Source organism: Arachis ipaensis, chromosome B03 (assembly GCF_000816755.2).
Source record: "Arachis ipaensis cultivar K30076 chromosome B03, Araip1.1, whole genome shotgun sequence".
Lineage (NCBI taxonomy): Eukaryota > Viridiplantae > Streptophyta > Magnoliopsida > Fabales > Fabaceae > Arachis > Arachis ipaensis.
Window position 1 is genome coordinate 9553394 of NC_029787.2, and position 16701 is coordinate 9570094.

The 16701-nt window shown below is 35.1% G+C and overlaps 2 protein-coding genes across 4 annotated transcripts in view; both read right to left on the bottom strand.

Annotated features, from left to right (window-relative positions):
- The window catches only part of LOC107632222 (TMV resistance protein N-like), a 100832-nt gene that overhangs the window by 14918 nt on the left and 69213 nt on the right, over nt 1–16701 (bottom strand). Inside the window, exons 4-7 of one of the 3 annotated variants that reach the window (XR_002358791.1) lie at nt 14189–14286; nt 13745–14005; nt 12523–12967; nt 12072–12429 (exon numbers count right to left, since the gene is read on the bottom strand). The exons of 1 other annotated variant lie outside the window; for it this stretch is intronic. The gene's annotated coding sequence lies outside the window, so the exon portion shown is untranslated. Of the gene's footprint in view, nt 1–12071; nt 12430–12522; nt 12968–13744; nt 14006–14188; nt 14287–16701 lie in introns of those variants that run through there. One more of the 3 variants, XR_002358792.1, reaches the window with a different exon arrangement.
- On the bottom strand, nt 14293–15865 carry LOC110269936 (TMV resistance protein N-like). The gene is made up of 2 exons (XM_021118086.1): nt 15338–15865; nt 14293–14989 (listed from the first exon to the last, which is right to left on the bottom strand). Exons 1-2 carry the CDS (start codon nt 15820–15822, stop codon nt 14914–14916), a joined length of 561 nt encoding a protein of 186 aa, XP_020973745.1. The 5' UTR covers nt 15823–15865; the 3' UTR covers nt 14293–14913.

Genomic DNA, 16701 nt, shown 5'->3' on the forward strand with positions numbered 1-16701 from the left:
TTGGAACTGCCGTCACCGTCGCGGGAAGAAAGAAGAAAGGAGAGGGGTTGTGACGGGGAGCAGAGAAGAGGGGAAAGAGAGAGGGAGCGCCAGTGGAAGGGAGGACCGTTCATGCATGCTTCTGCCGCCGTGGAGTGCGTCGCCGGGAAGAGGAGCACGACGCGAGGAGGGCGGCGCGCGAAGGAGAGAGAGAGGGATCCGAGGCTGAGCTGGTCCGCGCATGCTCCGTCACAGGTCCGCGGGTGATGGGTGGCCGAGGAGAGAGAGGGATCCGAGGGTGGAGTGCGTCGCCGGTGGTCGGACGCTCCGTCGCCGCCACTGGGATGGGTGGCCAAGCGCCGGTGGTTTTGCAACTGCTTTTTCTGTTTCTTCTTCTGCTGCATCTGCTTCTTCTGCTTCTTCTTCTGTTGCATCTGCTTCTACGACTTTGGCTTCTGCATTAACATCTTCTTCTTCTGCATCTGCTTCTGCTTGAGTTTCTGTTTCTGATTCTATGACTGCCTCTGCTTCTGCATTTGTGACTGTTTCTGCTTCTGATTTTGATTTGTTATTTTTTGATTTGGTTGTTGAATTTGTTGAATTTGGAGAATTTGTGTTAATTTGTTGAATTTCTGATTTTTAGATTTTTGGATTTGTTGAATTTGTGTTGATTTTATTGATGTTGTTTTTCTTGGTGGTGGAGGTAAAGGTGCTGGTGGTGGTGGTGGTGGTGGTGGGAGTAAAGGTGCTGGTGGTGATGGAGGTAAAGTTGCTGATGGTAGTGGAGGGCATTTTTGTCCAAAAAAATTTAAAAGGACGATTTTAATACAAAAAAACATGTTAAGGATGATTTTAAATCAAAATATACACGAGGGACGATTTCGATTCTGACCCTCAACGTGAGAGACCAAAATCGTACTTATCCCTTAATCCTTTACCCATGTGTTGTTAATTTGCAAACACTTCCCCACCCTTTCTCCACTTTCAGCGCCGCATAGCCATCCGCCTTGCTTTCTTCGACAGTCGCTGCCATTAACGGAAGTCAACATCGCCGGAACACCAGACAGTGCCACCCACGAGTACTCTCCCATAGTCGCCCAAGCGTCGTCGTTGCTGCTGCATGTCGCCGTCGGAAGTGCTTTGAAGACGCATCCAGTCATCCGGCCTCCAACCCGACGCTGCATCCTAGCTGGCTAGCTCTGCCTCAATACACCCCGCGACTGAACTCTTCCAGCCTCGTGGAGTCACTAACAACCCCGCAACTGTTTGGCTTTTGCATCGCCTCCCAGCGCCGCTCCCTATCTCGCGTCCGAGCCCGCCTTGCAGCGTGTCTTCCCTCCGGCGCGCGCGACAGTAAGAGGTAAGTGGGTCTTCAAGATTTACACTAATTTCTGGTACTGGTTTCATTTATGAGCATTTCATTGTGGTTGAGAATGATTCAAGATGGTTCTCTGAGTCTGTGGTATGTTTTAGAAAATGAAAAACGGTGAATTAAGAGCTATTTTTTTGACATAGTTCCCTGCACTAAGATGGTTTCTTATGCTGTTATCAATTATTTAGCAAAAATGTTGTTATCATGATTCTTATTGTGTTAACAATTACTTATAAGCTCTTATATTGAGATGGTTTATTTTTGACGTATTTTGATTGTGTTATGTAATTTGGAGTCTCTGAAATATGATTTGGTTTAGAAGTTAAATAAATTGGCTTCCACATCAACACCACAATCTCCACTAAGCTTTCTTCATATGATTCCACCACTCATACATCAAAGTGAAACCAATAACCATACACATACATAGTTGTGATGTCCTCAAATACAATATTTTTGCCGTTCTCAACCTTTTTATTGACTTTCCCCCATTTTTTGCTTTTCTTATTCTTTTGAATAATTTAGTAATAAATTTAATTTTATTATTATTTCATCAATCGTATGTGTCTATATGTCCGGGTTAAAAATGATGTGAATGTGGACAAAGTAAAGTTGGGTTTTGATAATTTCTAGTAGTTACCGCACTGTAAATTAAGAGTGATGTTTTGTTCTGCTGAGTTAAAAGGAAAGGGAAAAAGAGAAAGTATTAGATTTAATCGTAGCTTTTGAACTTTACCTCAGATGTGTCTTCGAAATGATGGAGTGTGATGATTTGTTAGAAGGTTAAATAGCTAGAAGGGTATGCATAGATGAATGATCCACAACCCTTGTTAAAATTACAAGTTAACTTGAACTGTAGGCTTATTTCAATTACTTATACGGTTTTGAAATTTGAACAATTTGCATAGGTCATTGTGTCTTATGCTAAATTTTATTATGACACACACAACAGCAGTAAGTAGTACTAAATCTTTCTGCTTTGTTGAGCAGCTTGGCATGTTAATCAATTCAATATATAAATTTCTTTTTAATGTCTTGCTTTTTGAAAGTAAAAAATTAAAGAAAAAAGGAAGTATAAAAGTAACCTTCCGATTAATAAATGATTAATAAATGCTTCATGCATCAAATGATTATTCACTGGATAATTATTCAAAAAACTTACCTTAAAAAACATATTTCCTTGTTTTCAATAAGCACTTGAAAGTTGAGTCTTTTCACTTCTACGGCAAAGTGAATTCAATAGCAGGCATGGAGTGTGATGAATTGTAATGCTGAGTAAGAGTTAATTTTCATAGACCATTCCTTGATTCAACAATATGTATGGTTGTCACTTATTGGTGTTTGTTTTGATATGTTAGGTGTTATTGATGTAAATATGGTTAATGGATGTTGATTTCAACTGATTACATATAGAAATCCAATTAATCATTCAACCTTTGATTGTGTGGATTCTGCAAAAATTAGTAGTTGGATGTTTGAAATTTTTATTCTTGAGTTGATATTTGGGTTTATGACTTTCACAAAATGTATCACTTTCTAATGATTTGAACTTTATTTTCATTCCTGGGTTGTGTGCTTTACTGGTCTTGGATCATATGCATCATTTGAACCAGCAGATTATTTTAGAGGAGGAGGATTGTACCTTTGGAGCTAACTCTGGGGAGATTTTTATACACTTGTTGGAATTAATATCCCAGTAATAAAGTCAGCTGAGATTTCATCCTCAAGATATAAGTTTTCTTTTATTATGTTTGCGTTGTGGAACAATTGCTATTATCTGGTGAAGTGTTGTATTGTAGTTCTCCTTTATCTGAACTCTAATAACATAATTTCCATGGTTGTAATTCTAATTCTGGTAATATTAATGTGCACGCCTATATGATACTTGTGCCTTTAGCATTACAGTAATTCTTTGATTAATATAGGTGATTTTTGAATTACTTTATGTCTTGTGACCGTTGTACTTGAGACCTAGTTAATCTAGAAAAAAACAAAAGCTGAAACATGGTGTTTTTTGTGGCTGAATTCTATTTGTTTTATTATCTTGTGCTTAACTTTATTTCATCATGTTCTTGTACGGCTGATTTAGTTGAGTTTGGGGAATAAAAGACAACTTCGTACCTGAACATAATTTTCGGTCTGTTGCAAGAAATCACCTTTAAGACATGGGAAAGTCGGTATTACATCATTCAAAAACTTGTGTTTTATTATAATTTAGCATTTTGTTTGTTTCTGAAGGTCTTGTTTTATCTTGACAGAAATTATTAAAGACAAGGTGCTCACCATGCTACATCGCGGATTTGTTCAAAGATCTGAAAACAAACCAGACCCAAGCAAAGCTAAATGAGATAAAAGTAATGGGTTTTGGTTTCCTCAAGCTAGTCCTAAAGTGGCATGTTAAACAAGGCATAATGGTGATGTTGGCCAAGGCCTATGACACTGAAACGAGTACCCTAACTGTAGATAATGGAATCATCAGCATTGGACCCGAGCTGTTCCAGCGGGTTTTCGAAATCCCGCCCGGTGGTGAGTATACCTTTATGTGTTACACAGCATTCAATTGGTTAAAAAGGTTTCAGTCTCTGTGGCTTTTCCCTTATTATACCTGTTTTGCTGATCATTTTACACTATTTTATAGACGTCCATGTTGCAGTTGATGACTTCCCACCATTCGACGGCGGGAATGCTGCCCATGTCTCAATAAAAAGAAGATTTCACGGCTGAAAACTATACAACTAAGGTGTTTTGTCAACCAGTGTTATGGATACTGAAGATGGAAAGATGGAGTTCAGGAGGCATTTCATCCTGCTCGTGCTGAAGATGTTTCTGTGTCCGACCGTGCAACACATCATCTCGCGTGGCACATTGATACAATACTTGACGTATCTGATCCTGGAAGATACCTTTGGCCGTTGCATATTTTTAAATCGTTAGAACAAGTAATTAGGAAGTACCAACGTAAAAATAACAAGTCCTGTTAGGGTTGCATGTTCGCCTTGCTGGTAACCTTTTGAATTCAAAATGGAATGTAATCTGACTAACCATTGCATCCCAAAAATTAAGTTGTGTCTGTAATATTTCCAGGTGCTGTACTTCTAGAAGCTAAAGCATGGTGAACTAGAGAATTGTCAAGAACCTGACCCGTGGCTTTCTGCATGAACTACCGAGGAGTTTAGCGCTATGACAGCAACTGTTCAACCCGAGGTATTCATTGACGTAGCACTAACGGTTTCCTGTATCACGTATAACTTTTTTCATTTTTCTAGTTTTTGTTCATGTGTTCTTATGAGCTATTTATAATTCGAAGGTCGTTTTCTCTTATAATTAAATGCACGTGGCCTTTTGAAGACCTGACATTTATGGTTATGCATTGAATTATTGATTTCTGTAATTTGTTGGTAATGGGTGTGTCTCGTTGGATGTGTCTTTAGCTATATGTGTTTTTTCACCAGTTGATGGCCCAAATAGGATTGCAGCGACCCCGATGGGAACAATGGTGGGGTCATGGAAGATGACGCAAGAGAGGACACAATGGACGCAGGTCCTAAAAGAGAAGACGCGGACCACATAATAAGACTTGTGGGGTGCACAAAAGTGAGTTAAGATGACCATTTAATGAATCTTTTTATTTACATGTTTTAAACATAAAGCAAGAAAACGGTATAGTTTATTTTTAACCTTTTGCTGCTAATTTCCCGTTTAATATTCCTTAAAGAGATGTTGTATACATTTAAGTTGTGTTGTTAGTATGATTTGAAGGCACTATGTGCTTGTTGGGAATGAATAGTTTGGTATTGTGATTTCAGGAATTTGATAAAAGAGAGGATGTTACAAACGGATCGATGCACACGGATGCACATGTAGTTGCATCGGACGGTGATGACGATGACGACGAGCCCATTGCAAAGAGAATGCGCCAAAAATATGATTGGACAAGGACACCTCAACCTCGTATAACAGAAGGGGAGATCGGCACGGCCAGTGAGACAAACAAAGCAGAGAACCCAAAAGTGAGTAAAATGTTGCGTTTTAAGAATTTGTAATTTGCATGTTTCCAAGTTAGAACATGAGCACGGGTTTAACTTACGTTTAAACAAGTTACTGGTGATGCCATATTTTAAAAAACCTATATGATATGTTGTATTAAGTGGAACTTGCGTTTCTTGTGTGATGTGAAAGTACTTTGAGGTTTTTGTGTACCACTAGTTTGATGTTGCGGTTTCAGGGATCGGACATGAGGGGGGAGTTAATAGCGCCTCAGTGCGCACAAATGCTCATTCAGTTGCATCCAATGAGGATGACGATGATGACCAGTCCACTGGCAAGAGACTCCACATCAAAACTTAGCAGAGAAAAACACCTCAGCGTCACCGAACAGACGGGGAAACCGTCACAACCAACCTGCCAAAAACAACAAATTAACCAACCGAGACGGATGATCCTGAACCAAAAACTCCGTCAACAACATTGGTTGAGTATTCAGGAATTGAGAAATATTCTAGTAAATTTTTTGACAGCCAAGTGAATACTAAATAACTTTGTTTCCAGTAATAGTATGCAAGGTTTTTGTTATCGTCTCCTTAAATTTCATAAAGGTTGACCACCTCACAGAGTTATTTTTGAAACAGGAATCCTTACATCTTATCTCAGCGGGATCCAGAGAGCGAAAAGCTATGGGCAGATGTCAAACGGCGTTATGGCTCGAGACGTCAAATGGCGTTACGGCTCGAGACCCATTAGCGTCGATCCAATCCAAACAATTATTCCAAAAGGTTCGTCTTACCACACAACTAGTCCATAGCTCCCCTCATTCTCACTTGGGATGACGTAGATCTTCAAAACATCCACACCATTCCCCCGACTCATTCATCCGTTACTTCGGAGACGGAAACCCACTGAGCGGGATGAACACCGAATCAGAGGGTGGGTTGTAGACACATCTCTTGATAGCCAACAAATAGTGGCGTCATATGAGGGTAGACCACACCTAGTGCTGGAAGGGGAGGACTTGTGCACGCTGAGACCACGTGTTTGGCTCAATAACAATGTATGTAACCCAAAATCTTGTTATTCCAATTTATTTTGACCTCATATTTTGGCAACATTTATACTTTACAAGCTGGTTATGTAGGTTGTGCACTAGATGTGTTGCGCATTCAATGACTCAGGGTTTAAAAGATTCACGCATGACTTCTACTGCGTGTGTCCGGGGATTCTGGTAAGAATACGTTTATATAAATTATTTATGTACATTACAATTTATGAACAATTGCAAATTCGTCTTTGGACAGGAAATGGTGTTGGTCCCAAAGAATCTGATGCATTCAGGACGGGCCAAATCCAGTGTATGTTGGATTGGGTGAACACTTTGGTGCCGATAGAAAGTATTTTGACAAGGTGGCAGCTTCAAATAGAAAATGAGTAAGTCTGTTTGGCACATGATAAGTTACTATCATCGTAGCACCCGAATTGGATATGTGGTGTGCACGTAATATGCCTAATTACAATTGTATATTGTTGCAGTGGTTTTTTCCTGTATGTATGACCTGTCATTGGTGGGTGTATGCATTCAATCTATCCCAAAAAAGACTGTTCGTACTAGATAGCTTACACACTAAACCAGATGATACAGCATGGACTAGGCTAGATGCATATGCGGCACCAGACCATCTCATCACTCTTCTACTTCATCCTTGTTATTGTGTTCTGTTTAAGTGTTTTGAATGTATTTTAGGCGAGGCTCATTGAAGACATAGTACAAGTGGCCATCCCGACTTATAAGCCCACTTAAAATGGGCTGTCTTGCACATACACCTCTGTTCCAATACAACTAAATGGGTGCATCTCCCTCAAAATCGCATATGAAGCTCTCCTGTAAGCAGTTAGGAATCACTCATTTGGTTGTATTGGAACAGAGGCGTATGTACAAGGCAGCCCATTTTGAGTGGGATTATAAGTCGGGATAGCCACCTTGGTATGTCTTCAATGAGCCTCACCTAAAACACATTCAAAACACTTAAACGGAATATAATAACAAGCATGAAATAGGACCTAAGAGTGATGAGATGGTGTGGTACCGCTTATGCATCTAGCTTAGTCCTGTATCATGTAGTTTAGTGTGCAAGCAATCTAGTACCCACAGTCTTTTTCCGGATACATCAAATGCATGCACCCACCAATGATGCATCCAGGGACGGACCTACTAACAAAGAAGAGGGGGCACTTGCCCCCACAGTGTTTTAATTTTTTTTATAAATATAGTTATATATAATATGTCCCACTTCAAATTTTAAATGACCCCACTATAAATAAATTAAACTCAATTAGCTAAAGTTCCAAATTTACTTTTTTATTTTCTCTATCATTTTAATTATTATTTAGCCTAATCAAATTTAATTTTTGTGTCGTCACTCCTTTATTCCCTTAAACCCTCTTTTTATTTTTATATTTTCAACCTTTTTTTTTCTATTCCTTATCTAGTGGTCATCTTCTCTTCATCAAAAAATAAATTTTAAATTTTTTATATTTTTTATATAGTTCTCCATGACCCTATGTATCTTTCAATTTAATTGTTTCTCCTTTTGATATTTTCAATTGCAAATTTTAATTCAAACAATTGTAGTTTAGGTATTAATCTAATATTTTATTTTCTTTGTGACTTTATATATTTTATTTTATTTTCGATTTATTCATTTTTATTACTTATTTTTTATCTTTTGTTCTATTATATGTACCTATGTTGCGTATAAAATTTTAAAATAAATTGATTAATTTACTAATTTAGAATATATTTTTTATTTTTAGAAATAGTAATAGAAAAATATTTTAATTACAATACATAATTAAACAGATGTATAAAATCTTTCATCATAATTAACAATGATAACATAATTTTTTAAATTTAATTATCAAACTAAAATTTTATAAATATAAACAAAATTATGAATATCTTTTTTTTCTTCAAAAATTAGTTGAGATAAAAAAAAATAGTATCTATCTATTAATTGATATTTTTTATTTTAAAATTATATAGTACTTTTATTTTATCTCTTAAATAATTTTGTTTGTAACAACTATTTTAGATTAAAAAGTATTTTATGTTATAAATATCATAACAAATAAATTTTTTAATTCAACGGGTGGTAATTAATATTTAAAAATTATAATGAGTAGTAGAGTAATTGTTTAAAAACATAGAAGTTAATTTTGATATATTAAAATATGTATATTTTTTATATAGTCATTTAATTATATTTGTTCGTTTAGATAATTATTTACGTAATGAATGTAAAAAAAGTTATTTTTTTAATTACAATACATAATTAAATAAATGTAAAAAAATTTTAAACTAATAGTGCATCAAAATTAAATTAAAAAATATATAAAAATTTAATTATTAAAAAAAGAGATAAAAATAATTATAAATTAAGTTTCTATTATTTTATATTGATGGTAATCAGTGGCTAAGAGAAGGATGAGTTGAATCTTAACCCATTTTTGCTGAATATTAATTATTGTTTTTTCAAAGAAACTTTTAGGAGATATTTCTGTTTTTTGTCTCATAACAAGTCAAGAGACATTTTTTTTTGTCTCGTAATCGGTTAGGAGATATTTTTCAATTTTGTCTCCTACGCAACAGAAACAGAAATAGAGTAGAAGAAAAAGAGAGAATCACACCCAGAAGTATCCTGGTTTAGCTGCTAAGTGTAATGCAGCCTACATCCAGTTTCCATCACAACAGTGACGGAATTTTACTATAATCATCAGATTACATACACTAATTCTTCCCTAAGAACTACCCATTCCTATTTGGGACAAGTTCAGAATCTATCCCCAAAACTGAATTTGACTTGGACAACTGCCAAACTTTTAACCGCAAAGTGCTAACCCAACTTGTAAAGGAATCCCCACATGATCATGAAACACAACCCAGATGTACAAAGGAACTCTTAGACATCTATGTCTTTTTCTTTAATTTTGCTCTTTTTGCCTTTTTTCTCTCACTGACTTTTTCTTACAAACCTCACTCTATTTGCCTTTTTTTCACCATGAGACTCAAACAGACAAAACTAAAGAAAAGAATACAAAATAAAACCCATTGAAGGAGAAGAACTCTGTTAGCTTAGGGTAGCTATGAGAACTCTGTGCTTTCTCTCCTTACTTCAACCCTTGGTCGTTCACCCTTATTATAGAAGGGGAAGCTTCCAACGTTAAAACCGGTTCAACCAAGTTACTAACATCTTCTCCAACACATAGCCAGTTTGGACAGAGAGAAGAAAGAGGAAAAACCGAAAGCAAATCAACATGCATATACCTCTCTCTCATCCCTTTTCATCAAGCTTCTTCAATTTGAGCCTTCCATCTTGACTTTGGCCCCAAGAATGAATTTCAACCCTTGATTCTCTGATCCTTGACAGCTCCAATCTTTCCATATTTGCTTCTTCCTCTCAGTAGCTCCCGTAGCTACCTTCTCTCTTGGATGAACAAAAATGGAACAGAGCTTTAGCCACAGAGATCTTTCTCTCTGACCGAGACCGATCCTTTACATTTTTGGCATGAGGATCTTGAAGTTTCTTCTTCACATCTTGTTTTCAATGACAAAGATCTTAACCACTTTTTGCTTCGGATCTTCTTTTTGCAAAGGTTATCACCCTAGCCTTTTGCTTCTTCCTAACTTTATTGCTTTTCTCTGATAACTTCTTCAATCTTCTTTCTCTGATGGAATTGACAACCGAAAACAAGAGAGAGAAGAGAGAAAAGAAAGAAAGCATTGAATGTAAGATTAAATGAAATTAAAATGTTACCAACATTTTTTAATAAGTGGAGTAACGTGTGGAGCCATCAATGTAATAATTAATTCAATTTTAATTTTCTCTTTCAGTTACCAATGCATGAATTTAATTAAATTAAAATTTGAATTCCATTTCACAAATGGGAGTAGGTAACTGAATAGAACATGCTCCTTTGCTTTTTTTTCAATTTTGGACCAAGACTTGTTGGTCTTTCAACAAAATTATTTTTGGCTGCACATTGATTTCCTGACCTAATTCATCTTGCTGTCCAATTAAATAATTGGACCACATTGCATGGAATTATTCTTACAAAGGCTGGATACTTTCTCATAATATTGGGTTTATGTGACTTTCGGCCCAATAATCAAAATCTGCATACTAAACAAAATCATTAAACAAACAATTGGAAGCAAAAATTAATAATTTTTTTTAATTAATAATGTTTGATCATCATCATATTTTAAGTTTTTCAAACTCAACATATATAAACATACTTTTATATACAGATTTAGTTTTTTTTGGGTATTTATATATAATTTTAGTTTCAAATTATAAATACTAATGTATCAATAAGCACTAACGTGCTAAATAATTCACTCTTTTTATTATTAAATGTGTATAAAAATAAATAAAAGTAAAATTAGTTAGGATGACAAATTATTTATAATTTAATTTAGATGTTTTAAGTTCAAGTTTTAAAAATAAAAAATATTTTTTATAAATTATATATAATAAATAGTATTTTAAGAATAAAAGTGTTCACTAACTCTTTTTAATTTTTATATCTCCATATAATTAATAATATTTAACAAAAGTTATTTTAGTATATATATATATATATATATATATATATATATATTTTTGCCCCCACTCTTAAAATTTTCTGGGTCCGTCACTGGATGCATCATACATATAGGAAAAAACCACTGCAACAATATACAATTGTAACTAGACATATTAGGTGCACTAATTAAGAAAAACACATATTCATTGTTCGGGTACTACGATGATAGTAACTTATCATGTGCCAAACAGACTTACCCATTTTCTATTTGAAACTGCCACCTTGTCAAAAAACCTTCTATCGGTACCAAAGTGTTCACCCAATCTGACGTACACTGGATTTGGCCCGTCTTGGAAGTGAATCAGATTCTTTGGGACCAACGCCATTTCCTGTCTAAAGACGAATTTGCAATTGTTCATAAGTTATAATGTACATAAATAATTCATATAAACGTATCCTTATCAGAATCCCCGGACACACGCATTAGAAGTTATGCGTGAATCTTTTTAACCCTGAGTCATTGAATGTGCAACGCATCCAGTGCATGACCTACATAACCAGCTTGTAAAGTATAAATGTCGCCAAAATATGAGGTCAAAATAAATTGGAGTAACAAGATTTTGGGTTACATACATTGTTATTGAGTCAAGCACGTGGTCTCAGTGTGCACAAGTCCTCCCTTGCCAGCACTAGGTGTGGTCTACCCTCATATGACGCCACTGTTTGCTGGCTATCAAGAGATGTGTCCACAACCCACCTTCTGATTCGTTGTTCATCCCGCTCAGTGGGTTTCCGTCCCCGAAGTAACGGATGAATGAGTCAGGGGACGGTGTGGGTGTTTTGAAGATATGCGTTATCCCAAGTGAGAATGAGGGGCGCTGTGGACTGGGTGTGTGGTAGGATGAACCTTTTGGAATAATTGTTTGGATCGGATCGACGCTAATGGGTCTCGAGCCGTAATGCCGTTCGATATTTGCCCATAGCTTTTTGCTCTCTGGATCCCGCTGAGATAAGATGTCAGGATTCCTGTTTCAAAAATAACTCTGTGAGAGGTGGTCAACCTTTATGAAGTTTAAGGAGTCGATAACAAAAACCTTGCATTTTATTACCGGAAACAAAGTTATTTAGTATTCACTTGCCTGTCAAAAAATTCACTAGAATATTCCTCAATTCCTGAATACTCAACCAATACTGTTGATGGAGTTTTTGGTTCAAGGTCATCCATCTCGGTTGGTTGATTTGTTATTTTCGGCAGGTTGGTTGTGACGATTTTTCCTTCTATCCTGTGATGCTGAGGTGTTTTTCTCTGCTAAGTGCAGCCCAACAGATTGATAGTTCATTTCTCCAAACACAAACGCCAAAGCCACAACAGGGAACTTGCCACGTGCCTCGAAATTCAGGTACCGATGATTAAACCAACTTGTACGATAGTCCCACCATTCTGGAATCTCTGTATTGGAAGTTTGCATCACAACTTGTAATTTATTTATCTCTTTGTGCACCTACAAATCAAAGATATTGCTTCAGTATTTTTCTCTCTTCTTTTTAATCATTATTTTGGTTAAAAAGATATGAAATGGTTAAAAGTAACAAACCTGTGACCATAGCATACTTGTGTTTGCACTTAAGGAATTGCAGTGTCTCACATCCACTTTCCTAACACTAGAGGGAAGTTCTGGAATTTCTTGAAGATTTAGGCAGTAACCCAAATCCAAACTTGTTAAGTAGGATGATTCTTGAACGCATGCTGGAATAGACACAAAGTTGTTTAATGAAACATTTAAGGCTTCCAAGTTTGGAAAACTCTGCATAATTACATGAAGATCTTCATCACATAAACTTGCATGGCTGAAATGTAGTGTTTCTAAAGTTGGACGGCTCTCTGCAGTAGTTGAAAGGCTTCCTCTGAATCTTGCAAATGATCTACCAAGTTGAGGGCATCCTCCAACTTTCAATGTGACAAAATTTGGCAGCATAAATAAGAAGCATGGAAGATAACCAAGTTTTTCTCGCAACTTGTCAAATCTAAATAGCAAAGTCCTACAAGATCAACAAAGGAATCTGGAAGCTCTTGAATAGCAGTAGCTTTCAAACAAATCTTTAATATCTTATACATCTTTCCCACTATGTCTGGGAAGAGTCCAAGTCTTCTACACCAGTTAAAAGAAAGGTGCTCTAGTGAAGGCAGATAAATTCTTGAAAGAAACTTTCTTAGTTTAGTACACTTTGAAGCTCTTAAATTTGTAAGGTTTGGGAGAAATCCAACTGATTCATCAAATCTAACCAAGTTTATGCATCCATTGAGTATCAATTTTCTTAAACTTTGGGCTTCAGATACATTAGGAAAATGAGTGATGGATTCACAATGGGAGAAATTCATGTAAATCAAATGCTTAAAGTTTTGCAAACAAAAATCAATAAATTAAAAAAGGTAACATTATATTATATGAGTTCCATCAATCCAACCATTGGATTGAGACACTTCACCATATAGATTAATCATGTAAAATTCTATAAAATTTGGGAGTGATTTAGTATGTTATAATACTACTTTACTTTGACATAACACAATTTGAAATTTAAGTTAATTATCGTCTTTAGATTATATGTCTATTATTAGTGTCCTTTTGAATTTTCTATTTTGATAAATTAATGACAAAGGTAACATAAATATATAAAAAGTTGTCTATCGGTGTAAATTGACAAGAATTACGCATAATCTAAATGGATGTGTATATAAATTTCAAGTTAAAGAAAAAAAGAAGTATGCACAATAAAAGTGATTTTTTTATAAGGGGATCAGACAACTAATTGTACCTGAAACGGCTTTTCCAACATGAGAGGACTATGACGTAAACTGAAGGCAGCGATTTCTTTTAAGTTCGACGGCATAGAATTTGAAGGGTACCCCTTCCAATCAAGCAACCTTAGTTGCTTAGGTAGAAGAATAGTCCCACATGAAAAGTTTGTGTTCCGAAAAATGAGAATTCTAAGTTTCTTCATCTTCACAAAGGCAGTGTCAGTCCAATCATCTTCTTCACATTGGTTAAGCTTTATTCCTTCAACTTTTCTATTTTCCTATCAAATAAGAATATGTCACATTAAATGTTATTACTTTTGAGGAAGACTTGAAGGGGGCATAAAATAAAACAAAATTTTCAAAACTTTTCCAATGCCTATTGATGGGAGCAAGATAAATAAGTAGATTACTCTGCATCTGACAGAAACAGCTAAATAAAAAAAAGTTTGTGAAGTTCTCACTATATCTTCAGTTAGTAGCTCAAGAACATCCTCATGAAACCATAATCTGCTGCGTTCACTAACTTCTTTTGGTGCCTCCTGCTTCACAATCTCTCTACCTATATTCTGTATTAGATCATGCATCCTTTGATAGTTACGAGAGATTATCAACTAGTACTCTAATACCATCTTCTGTAAACATATCACATCCATCGAATACATTTTTTACATATTCACATTTCTTCCCATTGAAGAAGCATGCTATGTCAAGAAAATATCCTTTTCATTGCTTTCAAGACTGTCATAGCTTACTCTAAGAACACTTTGAATATCTGTATGAGGATTCTTCTCATATTTGTCCAAAGCAGACTTCCACTCTTCTAAATTTTTATTAATCAAATTAGAGCCTATAACTTTTAAGGCTAATGGAAGGCCCTTGGCATAATGTATTGCTTGATTGGATAGGTCTTCATAGTTTGATTTGGGACTCGCCATGTTGAAGGCATTCCAACAGAAGAGCTCTAGAGATTCAGGGTCACTTAGCAATTTCATCTCGGAAATCTGTTCGACTTTATGAGCTGTTAGCAGATATTTATCCCTTGTTGTTATAATAATTTGAGTTGCTTGATCAAACCAATCACATTCTCCTGCCAAAGCTTTTAATTGTTCTATCTTATCAGCATCGTCAAGAATAATAAGAGCTCTTTTTTTTGCTAAGTTTCTCTTTGATCATACTGATTCCTTCCTCAACACTGCAGACCTTGATTTTCCCCTCCCCAAGCAACTCTGAGAGGAGCTTTTGCTGTAGACGTACTAGGCCCTCTTCTTGATTTGAAAATTTTCCAGCATTTAAAAGAAAACAAGCACATTCAAATCAATATAGAAGTTAAAATTCTAATAAAGGATTTATTTAGTTAAAATTAAAACAATTGATAAGTCAATCTTCAGTATATGACCATGTACATACTACTACACAAGATATCGATTCAAATCAATATAGAAGTATCAAATAATGAAAATTAAGGATATCAATTTGTAATAGTTAATAGTATATAGTTATATTAATAGTGAAGCATACCACACATCCTCACAATTATAAGAGAATTAAAAATTGTGATTTAGACACTGAAACAATCGGGGAGAATGTATTTATGATTTTATTATACTTACCCTTGTTTCAAATGAAAGCCTTTCATGTTGGATGTTTCGGCCAAAGCTTCCTTCCATTCTTTCACCTTCTGAGAATGACAATCAAACCTGATTTCATGAGCATCCATGGCTTCCTTGTAAGTGTTCCTCTGATGCCGTACATCTGAGGGTTCTACTTTGTAGAAGACCGGAAACACAAGTTGGTTCCTTTCCCTGTGACATTGCAGGATCTTGACGAGTTCATCAAGGCACCATGTTGAAGCTGCATAGTTTGTTGAGAAAACAATAATGGAGATCTCTGATGCTTCAATGGAATGAAGGAGTTGAGGTCGAATTGTTTCTCCTGTTCTGAGATTCTCATCATCGATGAAGGTGTTGATTCCGTTGCGGCAGAGAGCATCATAGGGATGACCTGTGAATCCATGACGCGTGTCTTCACCCCTGAAACTCAGAAAGACATTGTAGTTAGTAGACATGGTCGCAGAAGTTGAAGCTCGATTTGCCATCCCTGTAAATGCATTTACAAGCGGAACGTTGAATCAATGAGAGTAATTGACTTCACTAATTCTAATTTAACAACAGCACATGAAATACAACTGCACAAGTAGAAACATTGATCTTTATTAATTTAGCAATGTTACGCGACAGAATAAATTCCAGTAAGTTTTGTGATTTGTAGAATTGTATTCATCAATTAGTTATTATTAATATTTTTAATAGTGTGAGATTTTATCAAATAATATAAAATTATTTTTTTTATTAAATGTTGGCCAAATTTTAATAAAAATACTGATATGCTCTTTAACCTTAGTTATTAGAATTTATCAGTTTAGTAATGTTACTGATAAATTTTTGTGCTTTATTGTTTTAAATTAATTAACTACTGAAAAATAATGAGTTTGAATAGTTAATGATTTTTTAGTTTTTTAACTAATTTATTACCAATTTTTTTTTTATCTGAACATGATCAATTTACTTATCAATTTTCAGTTCAATCGATTGTTTTGGTCTGATTTTTAAAATCATGATAAACAAAAGAAAGAGAAAAATCCTTACAAAGGTTTTTGGGTGAAAATTTTTTTAGATATTTACGTATCAAATCAAAAATTTATTTGTGAACAGTTTCGGTAATCAATTAAGTTGAAATTAGAATAGTTTTTTATCGTCGATGTGATTGACTCAATCAAGAAAAAGTCATAAGATGCATTGTTGATTCAAAATTAGTGGCTGTAACTTAAATGCTTAACATAGGAAGATGAGGAATTTAGAATATATAAAGTTAGGATTTAGAAAATTGATACTGTGATAAAATAAAGGATTAATTACAGTTAAATTTATAATTTATATTATATATAAATTTTATTATTTTAATTTAAAGTGATTAA

Coding starts and splice junctions, on each gene's coding strand:
- LOC110269936 (XM_021118086.1), bottom strand. CDS start 15,822: ATGGCAAATCGAGCTTCAACTTCTGCGACCATGTCTACTAACTACAAT. Junction 14,990..15,337: donor GGCTTTCATTTGAAACAAGG/GTAAGTATAATA, acceptor CAAATCAAGAAG/AGGGCCTAGTACGTCTACAG.